The 20,955-nt window shown below is 46.0% G+C and overlaps 1 protein-coding gene across 8 annotated transcripts in view; it reads left to right on the forward strand.

The window, feature by feature from the left end:
* The window catches only part of DPF2 (double PHD fingers 2), a 763,557-nt gene that overhangs the window by 614,937 nt on the left and 127,665 nt on the right, over positions 1-20,955 (forward strand). For 4 of the 8 annotated variants that reach the window (XM_069644977.1, XM_069644978.1, XM_069644979.1 and 1 more), the window contains 2 exons: positions 4,033-4,263; positions 4,414-4,542. In XM_069644977.1, coding sequence (XP_069501078.1) covers positions 4,033-4,263; positions 4,414-4,542 — 360 coding nt within the window. The remainder of the gene's footprint in view (positions 1-4,032; positions 4,264-4,413; positions 4,543-20,955) is intronic. The other 4 variants (XM_069644981.1, XM_069644982.1, XM_069644983.1 and 1 more) reach the window with 1 other exon arrangement.

Here is a 20,955-nt window from a genome sequence, read left to right on the forward strand (position 1 = left end):
GTTTTTTAGTTGCGTAATTGTTTCTTTTTTTTGGTCTTAGTTGCGTATTTATAATGTGCTTAAATACCCAGAGGTTTCTGAGCGCAGACCTGGGGATTGTACCTGCGTTGCTTCGTGTCGTCTTGCTTCCAAGGCGAGCACGTTGCTGCTGAGCTATCCTCCGTCACTTGTATGTGTTCTGTTGAAATAAAAGATTGTACTACCTACCTTTGATATTCTTTCTTTTCGTATGATAGATCACTGCAATTCGTTCCTTTTTAAATTTTGTAAAGTAGTCAGTTGTTCTAACCAGCACCATTTTCCCTACTGGTATTAAATGTAAAGTCTTCTCTATACCCTTTTAGTTTTCTTAATACCTTTTGTGTCGATATGTTCCAATATTTGACCTTATAAAAAATGTAATTCTTCATAAAATTTACTGTGTGGACTAGCTTCGTGTACTCAGCAGATGGTACGCCTACTGAAATTCCAAATGAGAAGGCAAAAACGGAGATGTCTGTGAAGTGGCAAAAGTCAAGATCGATTCACTTTGTTACAGATTCTTTCAAGCAAGAGTTGGTGATCTTTTCATGTGGCTGTTATTTGAGCAAAGATGTACATGTTTGAATACATTTAATGATCGATTTCTCTTGAGAAATAATGGGCATATGTGAAGGCATGGTGGTCATGGGCTTTCCCAGAATTAAAAGGTTGCTTCTAGATGAGCTCTCCTTCCAACTGTAAGCTTACAGTAAATTAGGTATTTCATTTTCGTGATCCTGCTGGCATTTGGTATTAATGCACTAGTGTATCAAATGATCTACTAAGATCCACTATGAACTTTTAAATTGAATAAAGATGCTTTGAAATAAAGCCATACAATATGCCAGTTTTCTATTTTTTTGTTCAAGTGGAGCGAGGCGAGTAGGTATGGGAGTGAAAAGGTAAACTTTGTTGCAGTTCATTGGTTGGATAGACCTTAGTGATGCTGTCAAAGATTAGTCTGGTCAGCTAAAATGGGGTGAGGGAGTATGAACATTGTTGTCAATAGGTCAGCTCATCCTTTTGAATAAAATTTGCATTTTATTGTGGGCTTTCTCAGTGGCACATGCCACGATTGTTTTTACTTTTTACCCGTTTGAAACCTTGATTACTATTTTTGTGTTTGTCTATTCTCGATGGATGTTTGAGTTGTAAATTATCCCAAACGTTTCACCACTATTTGAAACAATTTTTTTCTCCTTGGTGATATGAACATTTGTGGTCTTCATTACTTCAATTTTAGTACACTTTATGAAGAAAAGCTTTAATGTTTGAAGTGCTGGACTGTACTTGTAGCAATGCATATAAAGGGATCATATGCCCATGGGGGCCATGGCAAGGGAGTCAGTGGCATCTGCATTAGTGTTTCTTTAATTCTCGTCCCACTTACATCCACTGAATTTCTGGTGCTAGATTCAGAGATTTTAACCAAGTTAACTGGACCTTTCGGGCGATATTTTGTTTTTATTAGGCAGGCTGGGAAGACGCACTACTAGAAAGCAGTTTAAATGGAATACTTCCTTCATTTCATGGTGAGGACGACTTTGGGAACTCTTAAGTGGATCATTTTTTTTTTCGTTTTGATGTGTATTTTGCCAGATTGAGCCTTACCTTTTTAACATGGTGAACATTCATGTGCGTGTAATTTGTACAAATAGATCAGAGAGTGGGCTGTATTTTGCTTTTGTGTAGGAGTTTCTGAAATGTATAAAACACTTCTCTTCCAATCAAGTTTTTTTTCTTACAGTTTGACGCATGCCTCAGTTCTGTTAAGCTTCCCTTCTACCCTTATTAAACATCATTTTATGAACTGTTTATTTTTAAATGTTTTGCTTGCCATTACTTGTACAGTAAATGGCAGTGAGAACCACATTTCTACTTTTGTTGCTTAGTTATCTCCCCTGAATATACTCTCTCCTCAACTCCTCGTAACGTTCCAGCTTTTTGATCGTATCTATTCCACTCTTTTCCCCTATTCGCACCTTTTTCAGGCTTTTTCCACTCAGACATCAATGTTTGCCCCTGCGCAGGGCTTAATACGCCACTATCTATTAAGCCTCAGTATTGTCAAACCAGTACAGCGGTTACTGGTGCAGTATAAAAGCTGACTGGCATGACACACATTCAACTAGGATAAGGTGGTCCTGCGCAATGGCTCCCATCCTATGTAAGGTGCTGTTTAACTTCCACCACAACCATCTGTTTCTTTGGTGTTTTTCCGAAGACTCATGCTTCCCATTGATTTATGAAAGGATACTAAACAATAGAAGAGAGAAAGTGGGTGGGGATGGAAAACTTATCTGTGATGTTTTTTTTTTTTTTTTTTAAAGTATATTTGTGCATAGTAACTTGTCGGGCGGCACGAGTTAAGGCTGCTCAAATCTGTGTCCAACGGACCGCTCACATGTTTGAATCTCGGCAGCAGAAATTCAGTCTGCCATCCTTCTAATGCTGATAAATTGAGCAACATTTAATTGGTTCATAGTTCTCTTTTTTTACAGTTCTAGGAAAAAATAACTCCTAAGGTAACAAGCACTGAATTATGTTGGTTGCCATTTCTGGTGTGTATTTTTTTGCCGAAATTGAATTGTCTAGTTGCTTGGTCATAGGTGCACTCTTGTATTGAGATGAGGCTAAAATGTGGCAATGCACCCCCTTTCAATTCTGTTTCAGAATCTTTTCTGAAGCAGTGACATTATTGAAAAGATTGGCAACGGTCTTAATGCTTTCCAGTGACTTAGTTTGGGGATGCAATTCCTGTGAATATTCTTTGCTGTGACATCCTTGGTGTCCAGCATCCTGTGAAAACATAGGACTAAAATGGCACCTAGCCATTGCAGTGCTTGTGCGGAAGCTCTTGCTTAACTTGCTTGGGGAACTGGTGTCCCAAATCAAAGCTTTAGAAAATAAGTTTAAGGAATGTATTTAACAGTTACAAGATCTGTCAGTGTGATCTTGCTGGCCACATGCAGAAAGCCTGTAAATACTATTTGTGAAGAAATGTCATGCCTGATTGTATTTGTCTTTTGCCCTTTTACGTTGATGTTCACACTAACTTACAGTATAGTATACCCATTGCCTTCAGCTCCAGCTGAAGGCAATGGGTATTGAAAACTACATCTTTTGTATCAGCTGAGTCATTACTAGGGCAATCCTAGTCTCCTCTTTTGTGTCTTGGTAGTTGAGCTACACAATGATTGTCATTTACCCATACTCCAACCAGTGCCTGATCTAGTCTTTAGGGACCTCTCCTCATAGGGAAAAAAGGTAGTTGCCCCATTTTAGGTGCCTGGAACCGAACAGATCAACAAGACATAACCTCATACTATCACTCTTTTACATCTGCAATTAATTCTTGACCAGGTCTCCATTTCCGATTTAGAAATTCTGCTTCAATGTTGGGCTTTTCAACATGTCACGACATTTGTGTTTCCAGCTTTAACAAGGGTCAAGCATCGGTGGAAGATAGAGCTGCTCTTCTGAAACCAACAGTCACACAGAGTTGCTGCTGCATTGGTGTGGCGATTGCTTGTTACAGCTTTTGTCCGATTGGTTGCCTGCTCTGGTGTCTGCTGTGCCAATTACTAACCGGGCTTATGCTCCTGATCCCATCTTTCCTGAAAAATTATTGTGTGCTTTTATTTATTGACTGAGCTTGCATGCTTGTTCAAGTTTGACAATGCCTTTTAGCTTTTGCCTTCTTTGATTGGCTGAAAGTGAAGTATTCCCTTGTGTTTACTTGAACCTGAGCTGTGCACTCGCTGACCTGAAGCTTGACCTTGGCTTTAAGCTGGCTGCTTTCTGATTTGGCCAATGTTAAACCCGCACTTTACTTGAGCTTGCTGTCTTCGGATTGGCTGAGCTTTTACATTTATCTGTCCATGTGGGTCAGTGATCGAGCCTTTTGATTAATCATGCAATTCTTTTGGTGTAATGAGCTTTTTTGTTTTTCTCCTCTGCATTTGTAGTACGTTTTGCCATAAGTAGTTATTTCTTCCATTTTTTCTGCAGTCTGTGGGAAGCGGTACAAGAACCGGCCTGGCCTCAGTTACCATTATGCCCACTCTCACCTGGCAGACGAAGAAGGGGAGGACAAGGAGGACTCTCATTCGCCAATGCCAATGCCACACCGGTCAGAAGAGCAGAAATGTAAGTCCCCCGCCACGTCTGCTAGGCATCTGACCAGGTGGGAGCATGTCCAAGGGGATCTGACTCTTAAAACATCGGCACTTGCGTGCAGAGGTAACGTTGCATTCCCCTTGTCACTGCCTGAATGAGTTTTCATTTTTTGTTCTTAAATAAAACTGCTGTTAAATGTGTTAACCGTTTTAATGGAACTTCTGTCGATGGCCATTGCCACAGAAAGTAATCTCCACTCCTTTTTCCCTTTAGCTAAGAAGGGTCCCGATGGCATTGCCCTACCCAATAACTACTGCGATTTCTGCCTCGGAGACTCCAAAATAAACAAGAAAACTGGGCAGGCAGAGGAGCTTGTGTCCTGTTCAGACTGTGGACGTTCAGGTAATGTAAGGCAATGTGCTGTGGGCCTTGATATATATGATATGATTAGAATGTTTTGGGCTTGTATCCAGCATTTCTTTTCTTTGTTCTGCCACTTTGTGATACATGCCAAATGATTGCAGTTTGAACCATCCAGTGGAATGTTTAGTGTTTATCTACAGTGAGCACTTGTCTGCATGTTGAATTAGCCTCATACTGTTTTAATTCTGCAAAAAATATTTGTGAATGGTGAAATGATAGCCATCGAGTCCACAAGGGAATATAAATGGCAATCACACAAGCAAGGGGTTGTTTCTCTAGGGCTGGGTTGCCCTCGGGCAAGATTTCCCTGGAGTGAAGGTGGTGTGCTGCTACCCGCGCACCTTAAAATATGATGTGGACTTCCATGTCAGTGACTGGCCTTCCTTCCTTCTGAAAGGTCCTACGAGGGGTGAAGATCTCTTTTTCAATCGCCACCTTGCCACCCCTCCAATGGAGCAATATGCTATACAGGTGAGACTGGAAGAGGAAACCTCTTGGTGATGTACTGGAAGTGTCCATGGTAGTTTGTACATGGTTGTGGCTACTTCAGATAGGATGGAGTTCACAGAAGGATTAGCAGCTGTTAAGCTCTCAAAGGGGTGAATCCGAGTGCAGGAAGATGAACAAACTGGTCTGGATTAAGAGCGAGATAGAGAAGGTGGGGGAATGGAGCAGCAAGTCAAATCTGATCGGTTTCAAAGAATTAGTTAATGATCAGCTGTTTTTTTTAAATATCCAGAGTGTCTGATTCGTAATGGAAGGTAAAAGAGAATTAGTGCTGGTCAGACGTCCTTGGTGGACATCTTGGAGGGGAAGCACTATGCTTTGCGGTTTTAAGGATGAAGAGAAATACCACTTGTGCCAGAGCTCCTGACGTAGCACGCCACCTCCTTAGGCCTGCGCCTCCAGTCTTCCAATCTGAAGACTACAGCAGGTACATGAGCAGCATGTACCCAGTTGTAAACTAGGTACACCATAGCCAGTTGTAAACTATGTACACCATAGGACCGAGGTTCATGCTACACAATCACCGTTCAGCAGAGTACCCAGGGCCAAGCAAACCCTTCCCCGGTAAATGACGGACTCAGCCAAGGGCAAGTTAGAACTGTCCTTTATTTTCCATAAGACATTGATCACACGGGAAAACAATTCACCAGCAATCACAGCTCCTGAACCTGTGTCAGGCGTTTTTGTTAGCAAATGTCGTCACAACTTAGAACCATTCCCCAAAAACCTACGAGCCCATACTATTGGGTGCCTGGGGTAGTAGTGCTTATAGACTGCACCTATAGATATTAGCTTACTGGTCCTTGCATATCAGGTGGTCTCGCCTGGGACTTCCACAAAAATGATGTATTACATTGTTGCAGGAATAATATTGGCCCTTGACCTTTGCCATCCACTCCTGGATCTGGTCTCAGCACTCCATGTACCTTTTCAAGGTGAGGAGAAGGACTGTGTCCCCATTGTTGCCACTGGTATATCCACCTAGACTGAGAGAGTGCCTGCAGGTTGCAACGTTGTTGAACACATGTATCAGTTCTTTTCTCCAGCATTGGGTCTTTCATGGATTCACATGCTTGGGATATTCCCCGTCGTCAGGCTGGGAACCCTCGGTATATTTATTAAGACATTTTCCATAGGAAACAATTTCGACACTTGTGTGTCCTATATACGTCGTTTTGGGCTGCTTACACATGACCCAATAGGGCATAGGGTATAGATAGCCCCGCCCCCGCGGCTCCCTTCAGATTTCAACCGTCTCCAAAGTAGCAGGAGCACCTCGTGTTTTTATACTCTGTACAAGGTTGAATTCTACTCTTACAAGTCTTTCTTTTACAATGTCTGGAAAGGGGTTGTCCCACCCGTTTGCCACGTGCGGACTGAAGAAAGTCTGTGAAGGAGATGGGCACATGGATTGCCTGTACTGTCTACACCCGCATCACTCTGCGGACAATTGAGATTTGTAAGGGTGTCTCACAGAATACGCTGAAAGATCGTAATAGGTGTCTGGTGACGTGGCTAAATGAAGGGACCTATCCTTCATCGGAGGTAGGATCGGCACACAGTTTGGTATCGAGGCCCAAATCGTCAGTAGTCTATCGCCGATCGGTGTCTGCAGAGCCTCCGGCGAAGAAGCCACGTTCTACGGTGAAGCATTCCTCAGAGAAACACCCGGCGAAAGAATCCTCTTCGAAACATGGACAAAATCGCCATCAAGGGAAGTCGTCTTCTTCATCTTCGTCGAAAAAAGGGAAAGATCCCTTAAAGACCTCCTCCTCAGGAGACCATCACAGGTCTTCCTCGAGTAGAGATTCGATGAAACATAGGCCTAGCTCAAAAAAGGCGGGATCGCCTAAGGAACCTGTCACAGCCTCCACCATCGTCGTTGGGGGATCCGTCGTTGACGGGATCATTACCACCAGCGCAGGCAATACCTGGAGGGGCGTTGTCGACTCCAGCAGCGACGATTGAAAAGGCGTCCACATTGCCGTCGTTGACAGTGGATCCCCCAAGGCCTTGGCAACCGGAGGTGTACGGTGCTGTTTTGCCAGGGACCCTATTGCAGCAGGAGGCAGCTTTCTCGATATCATCAGTGGAGGAAGACCGTGAACAAATTGTTGGTCCAGCGGATCTGGGATTGCAGGGCATTGGCCCGTCGGTGTCCCCATTGCATCTACTTTGGTAAACCCTCAGTCACTATTACCCTTACTGGTATAGACCACGCTGCAGGCTCTTTTGAGCCAATTGGATGCAAGGCTACCCCCCGCAAGTGCACCTACAGGGATACCGGCGATGCCGACGATGAACCAACCTCCCGTCCAGTTAGCGAGGAGCCTCCTCATTCACACCCGGAAGAAGGGGAATTGCAAGATTCAGAGTCAGAACAAGGGTCTAGAGACTTTTTCTTTTTTGGGATTTTTCATCGTCCCCTTTGAGAGATCCTACATTGGAGTCGGAGCCAGAAGTGGAAGTGCCTAGAAGCCCGGCTCAGCCGTTGCCACCAGATGACATCGGCTCTTTTCACGCGATGATGGGCAAAGCCTGTATTGAATTTGGTCTGACCCCTGAAGAAGAAAAGGAGTGCTTCTTATTCGGCCATATGGGGAAGAGGAGGAAATCAGTGTTTTCTGTTCCCTTTCTAGACCGCGTCTGGCAGGAAGTCTTGCAAACCATGCGCCATCCATTTTCGGAAGCAGCAATCAAGGGCAGATTAGAAAAGAAGTTCAAGGCCCCGGACTCTACTCCTAAATGTCTGACTGCACAGCCCTCTCCGGAGTCCGTAGTGTTGGCAGCAGCTGCTAGAAAAGCCAGATCACAGCATAAGTGTACAACACCTCCAGACATTGAGGCTAGAAGGCAAGACGCTTTTTGTAAGAAGTTTTTGTCGGTAGGAGAAACAATGGTTAAGGGAGCTAACTCGCCGGCTATCATGGCAAGGTACGACCGGGAGATGTGGCATCCTTTGGCCCCAATCCTGGAACACCTCCCTGAGGAGCACAGAAAATCAGCCATGTTGCAGTCCGTGAGGGGGGGGGAGAGTCATCAAACCATTCGATCAACATCGCCGTGGACTTGGCGCAATCTGGGTTCAAGCAAATAAACGGAGTGGTTTTCAGAAGGCAAGCCTGGCGGAAATGTAGTAACTTTAGAACGGAGGTGCAGTATAAGGTGCTCGATATGTCAAGTGAGAGTGAGCAGTTGTTAGGGGAGAAGGTGGACAAGGCCCTAAAAGGTATGAAAGAGGATACGGACACGGCAAGGTCTCTAGGAGCCCTACAAAGCAGGAGAGCATGTTGGTCTTTTCACCCCTTCCGCGGAGCATCAGGGAATTCCCTATTTACCGCATCCAGAGACCAGAGTTTCAGCAGGCCATCATACTCCTCCCAATGCTATAGGTTTGCTGTCCAAGCAACGCGAAGAGGCTGAGACTACCAGGCTTTGAGGAGAAGAGGAGGATATTCGTCCACATAAAGCAAGCAGTCAAAGTCCCAACAATGATGAGCTTCAGGACGTCCTGGGAGGCAGAGTGTCCCGTCGCTTCGACGAGTGGGAAAGAATAACATCAGACAGTTGGGTGTTGGACATTTTAAAACTAGGCCACTCTTTGCAGTTCAAGGTGGCGCCGTCACAAATTCCACCTGTGTATTCAGCACAACCCCATCTTCACATATTGCAACAGGAAGTGGTGCTTATGCTGCAATAAGGGGCTATAGAATTTGTTCCGGTGGCCGAGAGGGTTCAGGGAGTTCACTCCCGTTACTTCGTGGTCAAGAAACCCAATGGCAAGTGGCGACCCATTCTGGACCTTCGGGATCTCAACAAGACTCTGAAAAGCCTGAAGTTCAAAATGCTTAAGCTTCATGAGGTCATCCGATCCATACAGCCGGGAGATTTTCTGGTGTCGTTAGACCTACAAGAAGCATACTTCCACATACCCATGCGTTTACGACAGTTTCTAAGGTTCGTAGTCGGTCAGAGTCATTACCAATTCAAAGTACTCCCATTCGGACTAGTCATCTCCCAGGACGTTCACAAAATGCTGGGCTCAATGGCAGCATGGCTACGAAGAGAAGGTCATCATGTTTACCCTTACGTGGACAAGTGGCTGGTAAGGGGCTCGTCGCCGAGAATAACTCGAGCAAGCCTAGAGGCCACAATGCAACTTCTACAGCGGTTAGGCTTTGCAATCAACTTTGAGAAATCCTCCTTGGCTCCCTCAAGAAGATTGATATATCTGGGCGCGTTATTCCAAACTCAATCCGGGCTAGTGAAGCCGTCCTTGGCGAGAAATCAAAAACTCAAACAAAAAGCAAAGGAGTGGAAAACTGGCACCAGAGTGTCAGTCAGAAAGTACATGTCACTACTAGGGGCCATGGCGTTGTGTATCCCATTGGTGAACTGTCGCCTCTTCATTAGACCAATACAGGAATTTCTGGCAGGCCGATGGTCCCAAAGTCGCGGCTTGTGGTCCGACAAGTTGAGCATCAGCAGCAAGCTTCTACGAGCCACTTCACTGGTGGCAGCTCTCGGACAATCTGACGAGAGGGATGCCCCTGCAGGAACCAGATTTTCAATCGACTGTGGTAACTGATGCATCACTGAAGGGATGGGAAACTCATCTGGGATCCCTGCAAGTTCAAGGTCAATGGTCATCAGAGTCGACCCTTCACATCAACGTGCTGGAGTTAAGAGCGGTAGGTTGGGCTCTGAAATCTTTTTACTACGCATACAGGGATCAGTCATAAGAATATTAACGGACAATACAACAATTTTCTACCTCAGGAAGCAAGGGGGCACTCGCTGCAGGACAATCTTGAGCAAAGCTCAGGAAATATGGCCTTGGGCCCTCGAACAGGATATAAGCATAATGGCTTACCATCTTCCGGGGGTAAACCATGAACAAGCAGACTCTCTCAGCAGGGAGATGAATCAACTGCATGAGTGGGAGTTAAACGATCAACAATCGGCAAGCATCTTCAAGAAGTGGGGTCATCCTCCCCTGGATCTTTTCGCAACCTGAATGAACAAAAAGTGCAAACATTACGCGAGCAGATGGCCACAACCAGGCTCTCTAGGGGAGGAATTCTCCTTCACGTGGACGGGCAGGTTCGCGTATGCGTTCCCTCCGTTTCCACTCATCCGACGGACCCTCCAGTGGATTCACAAATACCCATGTCGTGTAATTGTATTGGCTCCTTATTGGGCGAGACAGTCGTTGTTTTCGGACCTACTCCAGCTGTCGATAACAGAACCAGCGAGGTTCCAGAAGATTCCAAACCTTCTATCTCAAGACAAGGGAGCAGTTTGGCATCACGACCCGGACTCCCTCGGCCTGACAGCCTGGCTCCTGACTTCTGAGTTTGGGACCCTGAACATTTCCTCGGAGTGTTGACGAATTTTACAGGCAGCGCAAGCTCCGTCCACGAACACTTCATATGCATGTAAGTGGAAAAGATTCTGTGTGGTGCAGGGATCAACCGGGTATGGATCCCCTAAACATCGTGTCAGAACAGATTCTTCCATATTTGCTACACTTAGCGGAAATAGGGTTATCTTTCTTCTCCATAAAAGTTCATTTGGCAGCCATTTCAAGGTTTACTCATAAAAGACATTCTACTCCATTGTTCAGCAATCGACTAGTTAAGCATTTCCTGAAAGGCTTATTTCGGACTTTTCCTCCAGCCAAAAAGTTTCCTCCCAACTGGAGTCTCAACCTGGTACTGTCAGCACTAATGAAGGCTCCTTTTGAGCCTATGGCATCGTCATCGTTGAAGTTTTTGTCATGGAAAATGGCCTTTTTAGTGGCTATTACTTCAGCAAGAAGACTTTCGCAACTGCAAGCACTGGTCATTGATCCCCCATACTTGCGGTTTTTCAAGGACAAAGTGGTATTGGCAACTGATCCTCATTTCATACCAAAAGTTCCAACTACATTCCACAAGCATTCTTCAATTGTGCTGCCAACATTCTTCGCGACAGCCTCTTCATTCACGGAAAAAGTTCTCCACACGTTGGATGTCAAAAGAGCTCTGAAGTATTACCTGAGTTGTACTCAAGAGTTTAGGCGTACGAGACCACTGTTTGTGGTTTATGGGCCTTCAGTGAAGGGAAGACCGATCTCGAAACCAGGACTAGCTCGCTGGGTGTCGTCGACTATTGCCTTCTGCCACTCTAAAGCAGGGAAGCCTCTGGAGAGACGTCCGAAGGCTCATTCAACAAGATCCACCTAGTCATCGGCGGCATTGTGGTCTGGAATCGCACTGGTGGACATCTGTCAAGCGGCATCCTGGTTGGTGCCGCATACTTTTACTCTGCATCATTGCCTAGAGCAACAGCATGCAGCGGATGTGCAGATGGGACGAGCAGTCCTGCGATATCTGTTTCAGTAAGGTAAGCCCCACAGAGGGGTCTATTATCTTGTTAATATACCATGATTGGGACTACTGTCAATGTACCATGATTGGGGGTTTGGCATTGCTAACTGCATGTGTGGCTCTGATAACATTGGTTTGCATTGCACACCTCCAAATTAGGAGTACTGCTATATAATCTATTATAAGCATGTGAATCCATGAAAGATCCAATGCTGAAGAAGGGAGTAGTTTCTTATCTGTAACTCCATTTCTCCAGCGTTGGTATCTTTCATGGATTCACATGCGCCCGCCGGCCTCCCCTGAATGCAAACTTGCCCCTACTACTTTGGGGGTTAAAATCTGAAGGGAGCCGCAGGGGCGGGGATATTTATACCATACGTCCTACTGGGTCATGCGTAAGCAGCCCAAAACGACGTACATAGGACACACAAGTGTCAATTTTTTTCCTATGGAAAACGTCTTAATAAATATACCGAGGGTTCCCAGCCTGACAACGGGGAATATTCTAAGCATGTGAATCCATGAAAGATACCAACGATGGAGAAATAGAGTTACAGGTAAGAAACTACTCAGTCTTCTTCGCTCAGAACTGCTCCTCTTCCCACTGCAAGTAAATGCCTATTGGTCGGCTCAGCCGCATTATGTGGGCGAGGACTGCAAAACTGAGCTTTTTGGTCCGCAATTAATGAGTATTTATTGTGCTATTTTGCAGGTGGCTCCCTGCCCTTGGAGCCAGGAATGTTCTGCTTGCCACTGACCTTGGCTGTGAGCACCAGTTCTGAGCTGCATGCTGTAAATTCTGTTTTCCTTCATCCCTTATGAGGCTTCATGTAACTCTACTATAGTTATGCTATGATTTCTATATGTCTATATTGTACTGTTTTCCTCATGCGTTAGTGGTGCTTGGCTCTTCCATCCTCCTTATACGATCCTGTATTTCCATATGGTTAGTTGCAATAATCGGCTGCAAGCTTGCTGTACATCTCTTGGTTTCTGCGTTTGGCCAATGAAAGAAAATAAAGACTTTAGACAGTATGTGCATGTATCTGTCCTCTTTATGGAACTGTGCATGCATGTTAGAGTGTGCATGTGTCTGTCCGTGTAACTTTGTGCAGGGATGGGAGTTTGCTTTGTGGCTAACGTTACTATGTCGTGTCTCTAATGACATCAGCACAGCTGGATATTTTAGTCAACCAGGTCCAGTGTTGAGGCACCCGTATCCGCAAAGACTTCAGCTGGATAGGATTTGAACGGTTGTCGAAGAGTATCTGCTCACATGTGTAGACTAGCATCTCTCGTTTCTTAGTCTTCGTGCTGTCATGTGTAAAAGGGTTACTAGGGGCATTCCAGGGACCCTCTCTCCAGTCCCCCCTCTGGTCGACCTGTCGACCACCGCTCCAAGGCTATTCACTGTAGCTCTTGACAGCCATATCTTAGTTACTCTTCCAAGATGTCTATAGTAATTTGCATGGTCATCCAAACTCCATGTCATGTAACAGCAGTCTCTGTCTGGGTTACACCACACCCACTTCGACCCAGTATTTCTTGTAGTGATTGGGAACAAATATTATGATCTTGGTCGGGAACAATGGACACTCCTTTACCTGTGTCCTTATTTTATTTCTCTTCCACCCTCTTTTCTTCTTCACCATTTGTATCTACTAACACTTTCATCCCTATTGGCCTCTGTTATTTTACGACATTGCATGATGCATATCTTATTCACACATAGTGCTACTAGTGCCAATATGAGTGCTGCTAGTACTACCTTTAGTCTGTCTCCCATCCATGTTGGCATGCATGAAAATTGTCTATGCCTGTACTGTGTTTACTGGAACTGTTGGGAGCGTGTATGCTTTGCTCCCTACTACACCTTCTTTCCACCCTTCAGTTGTGTATACCTGGCCGTACACGACCATCTGGTCTTTTCCAACATTCTGATTCTCCTATTTCTTTGGGTCCCTTCTTAGAACATGGTAATTCCTTCAGTCTTACTATTTTTGTGTCTCCTTTTTGTGGGCCGTTAGTTATGTATTGTATAGTCTCGTCTTTTTTCCAATAATTTTCCAGCATGTCCAATGTTTTGATGTAGCAGCTATCTTCATATGGGAATGTTGTCTTCGACATCATCTCAATTTTGCCGTCCTTCCTTGGAATCTTCCTTGGGTAGTAAACATGGACGGGTACATAACGTTTTGCTCTTGCTGCTGTTATTTCAGTTGCCACAAACGTTCTGTAGGCACTCACGCATAGGGGATCACAGAGCAGACAAAGCAGCTCTCCCCTGTGGTTTGTTTGCCTACTTACATATGAGCTTGTACCACATGTTATTGGATACTCTAGCAGGATCAGAGAGAAAGGGATCCACCCCTCCCATGTCTACATCATCACGCTCTACCTCTCCTTACTGTACTTGCAGTGCTTACCTCTCCACCTGACATGGTCGTTTATCCTGCCGATGTTGGGGTTGTTAGTAAGTGTTACAGCGATATTCGCCACAAGATGAGGGCAAAAATACCACACAAAAATAATGCACAGGACATAAGCATTTATTTTAAGAATATCACCCATTGCTTACTCCTTTTTGGAATCTTGTGTAGTCTTGAAAATGTCAATTGGCTGCCTGCAATGAGCTAAAGTTATTTTTATTAGTATTTTTTATTAATTCAAGCCCCGTGAAGTTGATGTTTGGTAATTGCAAGGAAATATAATTGTTTCCAAACGGCGTATTCTGGGATTATAAAGTACTGCAAGCACAGAAGGGTTACCTCTATTTAATTGAGGGTACGTTTCTGCTAAATAGACCAGGAAAACACAGAACGACGCATTAGGATGGTGTGTTCTATTGCTGTTGGATCCCCTAACAAATTGGCCTTGGAAGATCTCTGGATGAGGACCAAGGGGAAGCATCAGACAATGCAATAATAAGTAGAAACTTTCATGATGAATGCTGTCCATGTCCGGAAAGAAAAATAATAAACTGTGTGCCCTCACTCTGGATGTGTAGGAAGTCCTTTCCCCATCTCTCTTGCTCTGGAGCAAGTAATGATAGGTTGGCCCCTGCTGGGCTGAGAAGGTACAAGGTGATCGTTTTGCTCTTCCGTTTGTGGATCGTTGGCCCTTTCGTTGCTGATGCTAGGAGAGGCTACCACTTGACAGGGCTTGATATTTCCCAGGTAATTCCAGGCCTCCTTATCTTGCAATTTGACTGCATGTTCTGTGACCTGGTCCTCTGTATATTATCCTGTAAACCGGGGCTTGTACAAATGACGCTTCGTCCTTCAAAAGCACTTGATCTCTGTGATACAACTGTGGAGGTTTCAGAAGTTCTTTGTTTGCTTCTGGGTTGTTGTTTTCTTCTCTTGCTTCAGGCCTGTCAGAGCCACCCTGCACATGTACATCACTCCACCTTTAGGGGTTAGCCTGCCCCCTCATTCACACGCGAAGGGCATTCTGAGTTTGGAGAACTGGGACAGGGGCCAGTGGGACCCGACCATCAGGCCAGGGAAATCATTGGAAACTGCACACGTAGTTAATGGGTGTGGCTCCCTATAAAAGCCACACCCAGGCATGCAGCTTTGTTGCTCTGCAAAAGCAGCTGAAAGCTTACTGGCGATTTCCAGCAACCAGCTTGAAGAGAAGACTCATGAGAAGCAGACCGCAGTAACTGAAGCCTTTATAGGACTTTTTACTTGGCATTGCACAACTCCATGCAGATCCTCCTGCAGCTCCGGTATCCATTCTGCATTCAACTCTGGTATTCTTATCCCTGATTTGGCTCCGGTATTCATCCCTCCTTCAGCGAGTCGGCTTTCACAGTGCCGGCTTCATCCCTCATTCCAGCACGTTATTTCTCACTGCTCCAGCGCTCCTCATAGGCCAGTACCTGCAGGAGAGAAGAGAACGTTGGGACACCGACTCAGGCAAGCACAAACGCATTCTTACAGCAAAGAGCTGTTACCCATTATTACTACATTCTGTGAAGCACGTCGTGTGTTGCTGCAGTGACGGTTATAACCGAGAGACACGCGGCACCTTTCATACAGCAAGCCGCTGCGATTAGCATCTTGAAGTGCTGGGATTACAGAAAAGTAGAATTTGTCAATCTAGGAAACGGTATAATCCCAAACTACAAGAACTCTCCTCAGGCCTAGGAGAGCAACCTCAGGACTAAAGGCCACCAGACTCTTAACAGAACCCTATATACAGCACAAACTGGCCACAGCCAAACTGTGCCAGAAAAAACTGGCAGTGCACACCAAAGACAGCGTCCCTGCTACTGACAGCAGGACGGAGGGCCCAGCAATACTTATACACAGGTGAGCTCAGCACCCATAGGGGATACACCACTGGTATTGGGAGATTTGGAGCGGGGGGTCTGGGCAACCACACAGAGCTTAATTTGGTGATACCGGTATCCACTCCTTAGGAGAAGCCCTAGCAGCCACACCCTGCAGCCCAGACAACTCCACCACCCAGAGGGTCCAGACGTTCCCGTACAGATCAGGCCATAAGGTAAGCGTTAGACGGCCTCTCCTGTTGTCCCTGCAGTTGGTGAGAAATAAGGGCGCTAGTCATCAAGGAAGCAGTATATTCGTACATTTCTCTACCCAATATATCAGACATTTTTTCTGCATCTATCAAAGCCCTAGTGGGAGGTGCCGGAGGGGTGGGGGAAGAGTCCCATGTGCCGTCCTGTCGGCACCTCATGTGGTTGGACCTTGGTTTGTTGCACAATGTGAATAGTGCTAATGGAAGATAGTGTAGCCAGCTCTTGTTAAGGGTCTTTTTAATTTTGGCGATGCCTTTTTTGAACAGCCCGTTGAGGTGTTCACACCTACCGTTTGCTTGTGTATGATAGGCACAAGAGAATGTGTGTTGTATTCCCAACGAGGTTGTGATGTGGTGAAACATCTCATTGGCGAAGTGAGGACCATTGTCAGACCACAGGACCTCACACATGCCCCATGGGAAAATCTCACAAACCAGGAATTTCGCTGCTCTAAGGGCATCAGGATGGGAACAGAGATCAACTTCGATCCATTGGTAAAACCAGCATATGACTACTATTATGTAGTGGTAACCCTTGCATACTTGGAGCAATGTTAACCTAGTCCACATAAAGGTGTTGGAATAGACCCATTGGGCGAGGTATGGCTCCTCACTACCCTTAGTGTATGACCTGCTGTACATTTTATTACACACTAGACAATTAGGCATGCATTCTGCCACTTGTTCTGCCAAATTAGGACAGAACCAATCTTCTCCAATATAAGCTGCAAGCACCTCCTTCCCCATATGGGTTGGATTGTGTAACTGTCATCTGTCGGACACTGTACATCCCCTCTTTATCCATAATTCCTTTTGTACCCTGTATGCAGCTACCTGAAATGCCATAATCTGTCTCACTGGTAATGTGTTATACCCTTCTTTTAATATCATTGTTCTTACATAGTTGCCCGCTGAGGACTGAGCATCCATCTGTAAAATGTCCCCAAAATAAGTGGCACATTTTTGCTTCTGCCTCTGCTGCCTCGTTGCCCCTAGAGACTGGGTCCTCCCCCTCGTGTGTGCCTGGTACTTAATCACTGCATGCGCAGTGGGAATTGGAGTGGCTCCATCAGTCTGCCCAATAGGAGTGTGCTGCACCAGTGATCCATCAGCACGCCTGAAGCCCCACCTCAGCCAATGTGACAGCCCAGAATGCACTGTGGATGTCACGTAGACTCAATCTTAATACACTGTCACTTCCTTGTTTTTGTTGTGTTCCAGTGCCAATATTAAAGCTACTATCTCCAAAACCTGTGTAGAAAAATGTGATGGTAAATGTGCACTTGTCGCCATCTCGCTCGTCCGATCCTCTCTTAATTTCACTACTGCTGTCCCATTATGTCTTACCCTGTCTGTTAAATTGTTGAAGACCCATCAATATAAAGTACATCTGCTGTGCACCACCCCCCCACCCCCCCCAGTGCGTTCGCCTGTATTTTCGGATGTTGCTGTGGATTTCTATGTTGGTCGTGCAGTCGTGCACATAGTTTTCATCCTCTATGGACTCAGCAACGAAAAGCACTGGGTTGACAAGTCAGCACCTCACCATCTTGAGGGCTGGATTTGACAGTAACACCTCCTAGCCCGAAGCTCTGTGTTGTCAATGTACTTTTGGACCTTTCCAGTATTGCAAAGAGAGCATGCTCCGCATAAAGTGGTGTTGCATTCCATGGTAATGCTTGCTGACTTCTCTACCGCGAATTCCGCAGCAGACAGTGCATGTTTGCACGCATAGTGTCTTCTCATCACTGGATCTAGCGTCCCAGTGTAATATGCTAGAGGTTTGTACCCCATCCTTGTCTTTTGTGTCATTACAGCACTCATAACCACTCCATTGGAGTGCGTGAATAAGAATAATTTGTTTTGATAGTCTCGGATCCCTAACCCGGGAGCTGTGCCTATTGCTTCTTTCGGCTCCTCAAATGCCTTGGTAATTTCTTTTGTCAATAGTAAAGTACCCTCTCCTCTTTGTGCTTCTTCCAGTGCGCTTAACCCTTGTCTAGTGTAAGTGCTGTAGTCGAATAACCATGCCCTGTAGTAATTATATAGTCCTAGGAACTCCTAGTCCTGCATTTGTTTTATGATTGTCGGCTTCGCAGTCTTGCATATCGCCTCTGCTCTTTCTGGTGTCACTTTTCGCTCGTCTTGTGATATCAGTTGTCCAATGTACAACCCTTCTTTCTGGCAATATTGTAGTTTGGGTTGTTTACCTTGTACCCTTTTTCTGCTAGTACAGTCAACATGTGCACAGTCATCTCTACATTGTCTGTCTTGCTGCAAATGTCATGATCTCCGCTTCCAAAAGGTCAGGACTTACCCAACTCCCTTGGAAGCAGACCCATAACCCAGGTTCCGAGTGCCAACCAGTCCCAATTGGGACCTTTTGGACCCTGTCCTGGCGGCAGTGGCACCAGGCTCATAAATATGCCCAGTCCCAGCGCTGGAAGCGCCGGGCTCATAATGCTTGGGTGGACTTACCTGCAGCAGACCATGCTGCTTACTTACCTGCCAGTTGAGCCTCTAATCCTCTTCTGTTTGGGACTACTTTTCCTGTTGGGTGGGGCAGGAGCCACTCCCTAGGTTCAGAACACTGGAACTCTTCTGGAAAGCAGGAACTCTTTTCTTACCTAGAGGAGGCTGTGGAAGGAGACACCTAAGCACTACAGGAGGCTATTTAAACCACACCCGATGGATGAATCTTGCTTTGCGTTATTCTGCATCCTCTGCAGCAGAACGCTCATTGTGTCTTCTGCATCTGATCCTGGGCCTAAGGGAAAAAGGCTTACCATCCTGAATCCAGTCTTCAGCAACCCCTATAAAGACAAGAAAGAACAGGTTAGCATTACGGTCTTCAGTGACAGCGCTTCTCTTACCTGGTCCATCGGCTGTCACCAACGCCTCGCGCTACATTCCGGCATCTGAAAGACAAAGGCTTACCTACTCTTCACGTGCTCCGGAGGTCTTCGCACTGCATTCCGGCATCTGAAAGACAAAAGCTTACCAACTCTTCGCACGCTCCGGAGGCCTTCGGCGCTGCATCCCGCATCTGAAAGACAAAAGAAGGTGCGTTTAAAGACATTGGGTAACTTTATTACTCACGTGCTAGTACTCCTTCCCACGCCGAACCCAGTGGGTATTCCGGCACCCTTCAGCAGCTCCGAACTTGTACCTGCAAGATAAAAGGACAGTTAGTGCGCATCGTGAAGCAGGCAACAAGCGCTTACTTACGTGCTTCCAGGCGCTTCTATTCCTCACACGGGTTCCATCCTCAACTCACTTCAGCCCGTCATCCGCCATCGCCGGAACCCTGCAAAACAAGAGACATCATTACAAAAGACTTTTAAAGACATTTGAAATACTCGGAACTTACCGTTCGTGCAGTAAACGACGGACAGCAGTCCTCTGAGGTCAAGAGGCCTGCACCCTTATCCAGTGAAGAAACTGGCTACGGCACCCTGCCCCGAGGCAGATGGAGAGCTCGGCGTTCACTTACCTAAGGTGAGAGCGTTAACCTTTGGGGTTCTACAGGAGAAGAGAAGGGGAAGAAGAGAGAGACACCCAATAACCCCAGTTCATTAATCCCATATTTTCTATCTGCAGACACCTTACTCTTCGAGTCAGACATACAGTCCACAGAGGTCCAGCCCAAAGAGCCAACCGTGTGTTACACATCACCTTTGAAGATACGGTATTCGCCCAGTCAAGACCGGCGCCTCTGCGGGAATCAGGTGAGCGTTACAGAACGCAAAGCCTACCGCAAAACTCCCGCCCAGGCGCTATGGAAACCTCGAATACCGACCAGCTAGCCCAGTTACTTGGGGAACTAAGAGCAGAAGTGCATGCTGCCCGTCAGGAAACAAACGCTCTAAGAAGGGAACTGATTATTTCCAAGGAGCGAACAGATGATCTCGCTAGACAATTGCTACAGTCACAAGCCGGACAGACCCCATTACCCGCATTAGGGGCAAATCTTCCTTCAACATCCTCTATGAATCCAGTGCAAATCAACCTACCTGGGAATGTACCTCTGGCTCCGCCCGAGCGATTTTCTGGTGACCTAAAGAGGTTTGCAGTATTTATTAATCGGTGCCGGTTGCATTTCTTATGCCGGCCAGCAGCCTTTCCAACTGATCAAGCTAAAGTAGCTTTCGTGCTTTCGTACCTTAGTGGCAATGCGGCAGACTGGTCGATCCCTCTAGTTAATCAAGATGATCCGGTTCTCCATGATTTTCAAGCTTTTCAGCTCAGTATGGAAAAACTGTTCACAAGACATTCACAGGGGCAGGCCTTGGACAATGAGCTTCTTTCGTTGCGACAGGGTAATCGACCTTTTGGCTTATATTGCGTCTTTCAACAGACTGATAGTGGAAACTCAATGGCCTGAGGACAAAAGGATTACGCTGTTTTATAGAGGTCTACGTGGAGAGCTCAAAGATGTGTTAGCCCAAGTAGTGAATCCCCCGCAAGACTGTTCGGACAATATAGACTTAGTCGTTCAAATAGATCACAGACTGCAGAACAGGAAGGCCGATCGTTCCAAGTTTGATGCTCGAGTATTTTCCAAACCACCAACTCCTTCCAAAGGAGTAGACTCTGGGGAACCCATGCAAATAGGGGGCCTGAAAGGACCACTAACACAAAAGGAGCGGGAAAGGAGAAAACAGTTGCAATTATGCCTCTATTGCGGAAACTCCGGGCACTCTCTTCGAGACTGTCCGGTGAAACCAGCCAAGAAGGCAGTAGGAGCTGCAGTTACCAAGGTCACAAACTCTGAGCAGGGAAACAACCTCGCCCGACAAGAATAGAGGTCCTCTTGCCGAGCGTTAAAACCAGTTCCGTGACCTCGCATTTCGTGATACCTATGGTCCTCATTAACCCTGATCATCCGGATCGATTACATGCGATTGAAGCTTACGTCGACAGCGGTGCCATCGGCAATTATGTGGATCATGAAATGGTTTTG

The sequence above is a fragment of the Ambystoma mexicanum genome, chromosome 2p (genome assembly GCF_040938575.1).
Source record: "Ambystoma mexicanum isolate Mex_15411 chromosome 2p, UKY_AmexF1_1, whole genome shotgun sequence".
Classification (NCBI taxonomy): domain Eukaryota; kingdom Metazoa; phylum Chordata; class Amphibia; order Caudata; family Ambystomatidae; genus Ambystoma; species Ambystoma mexicanum.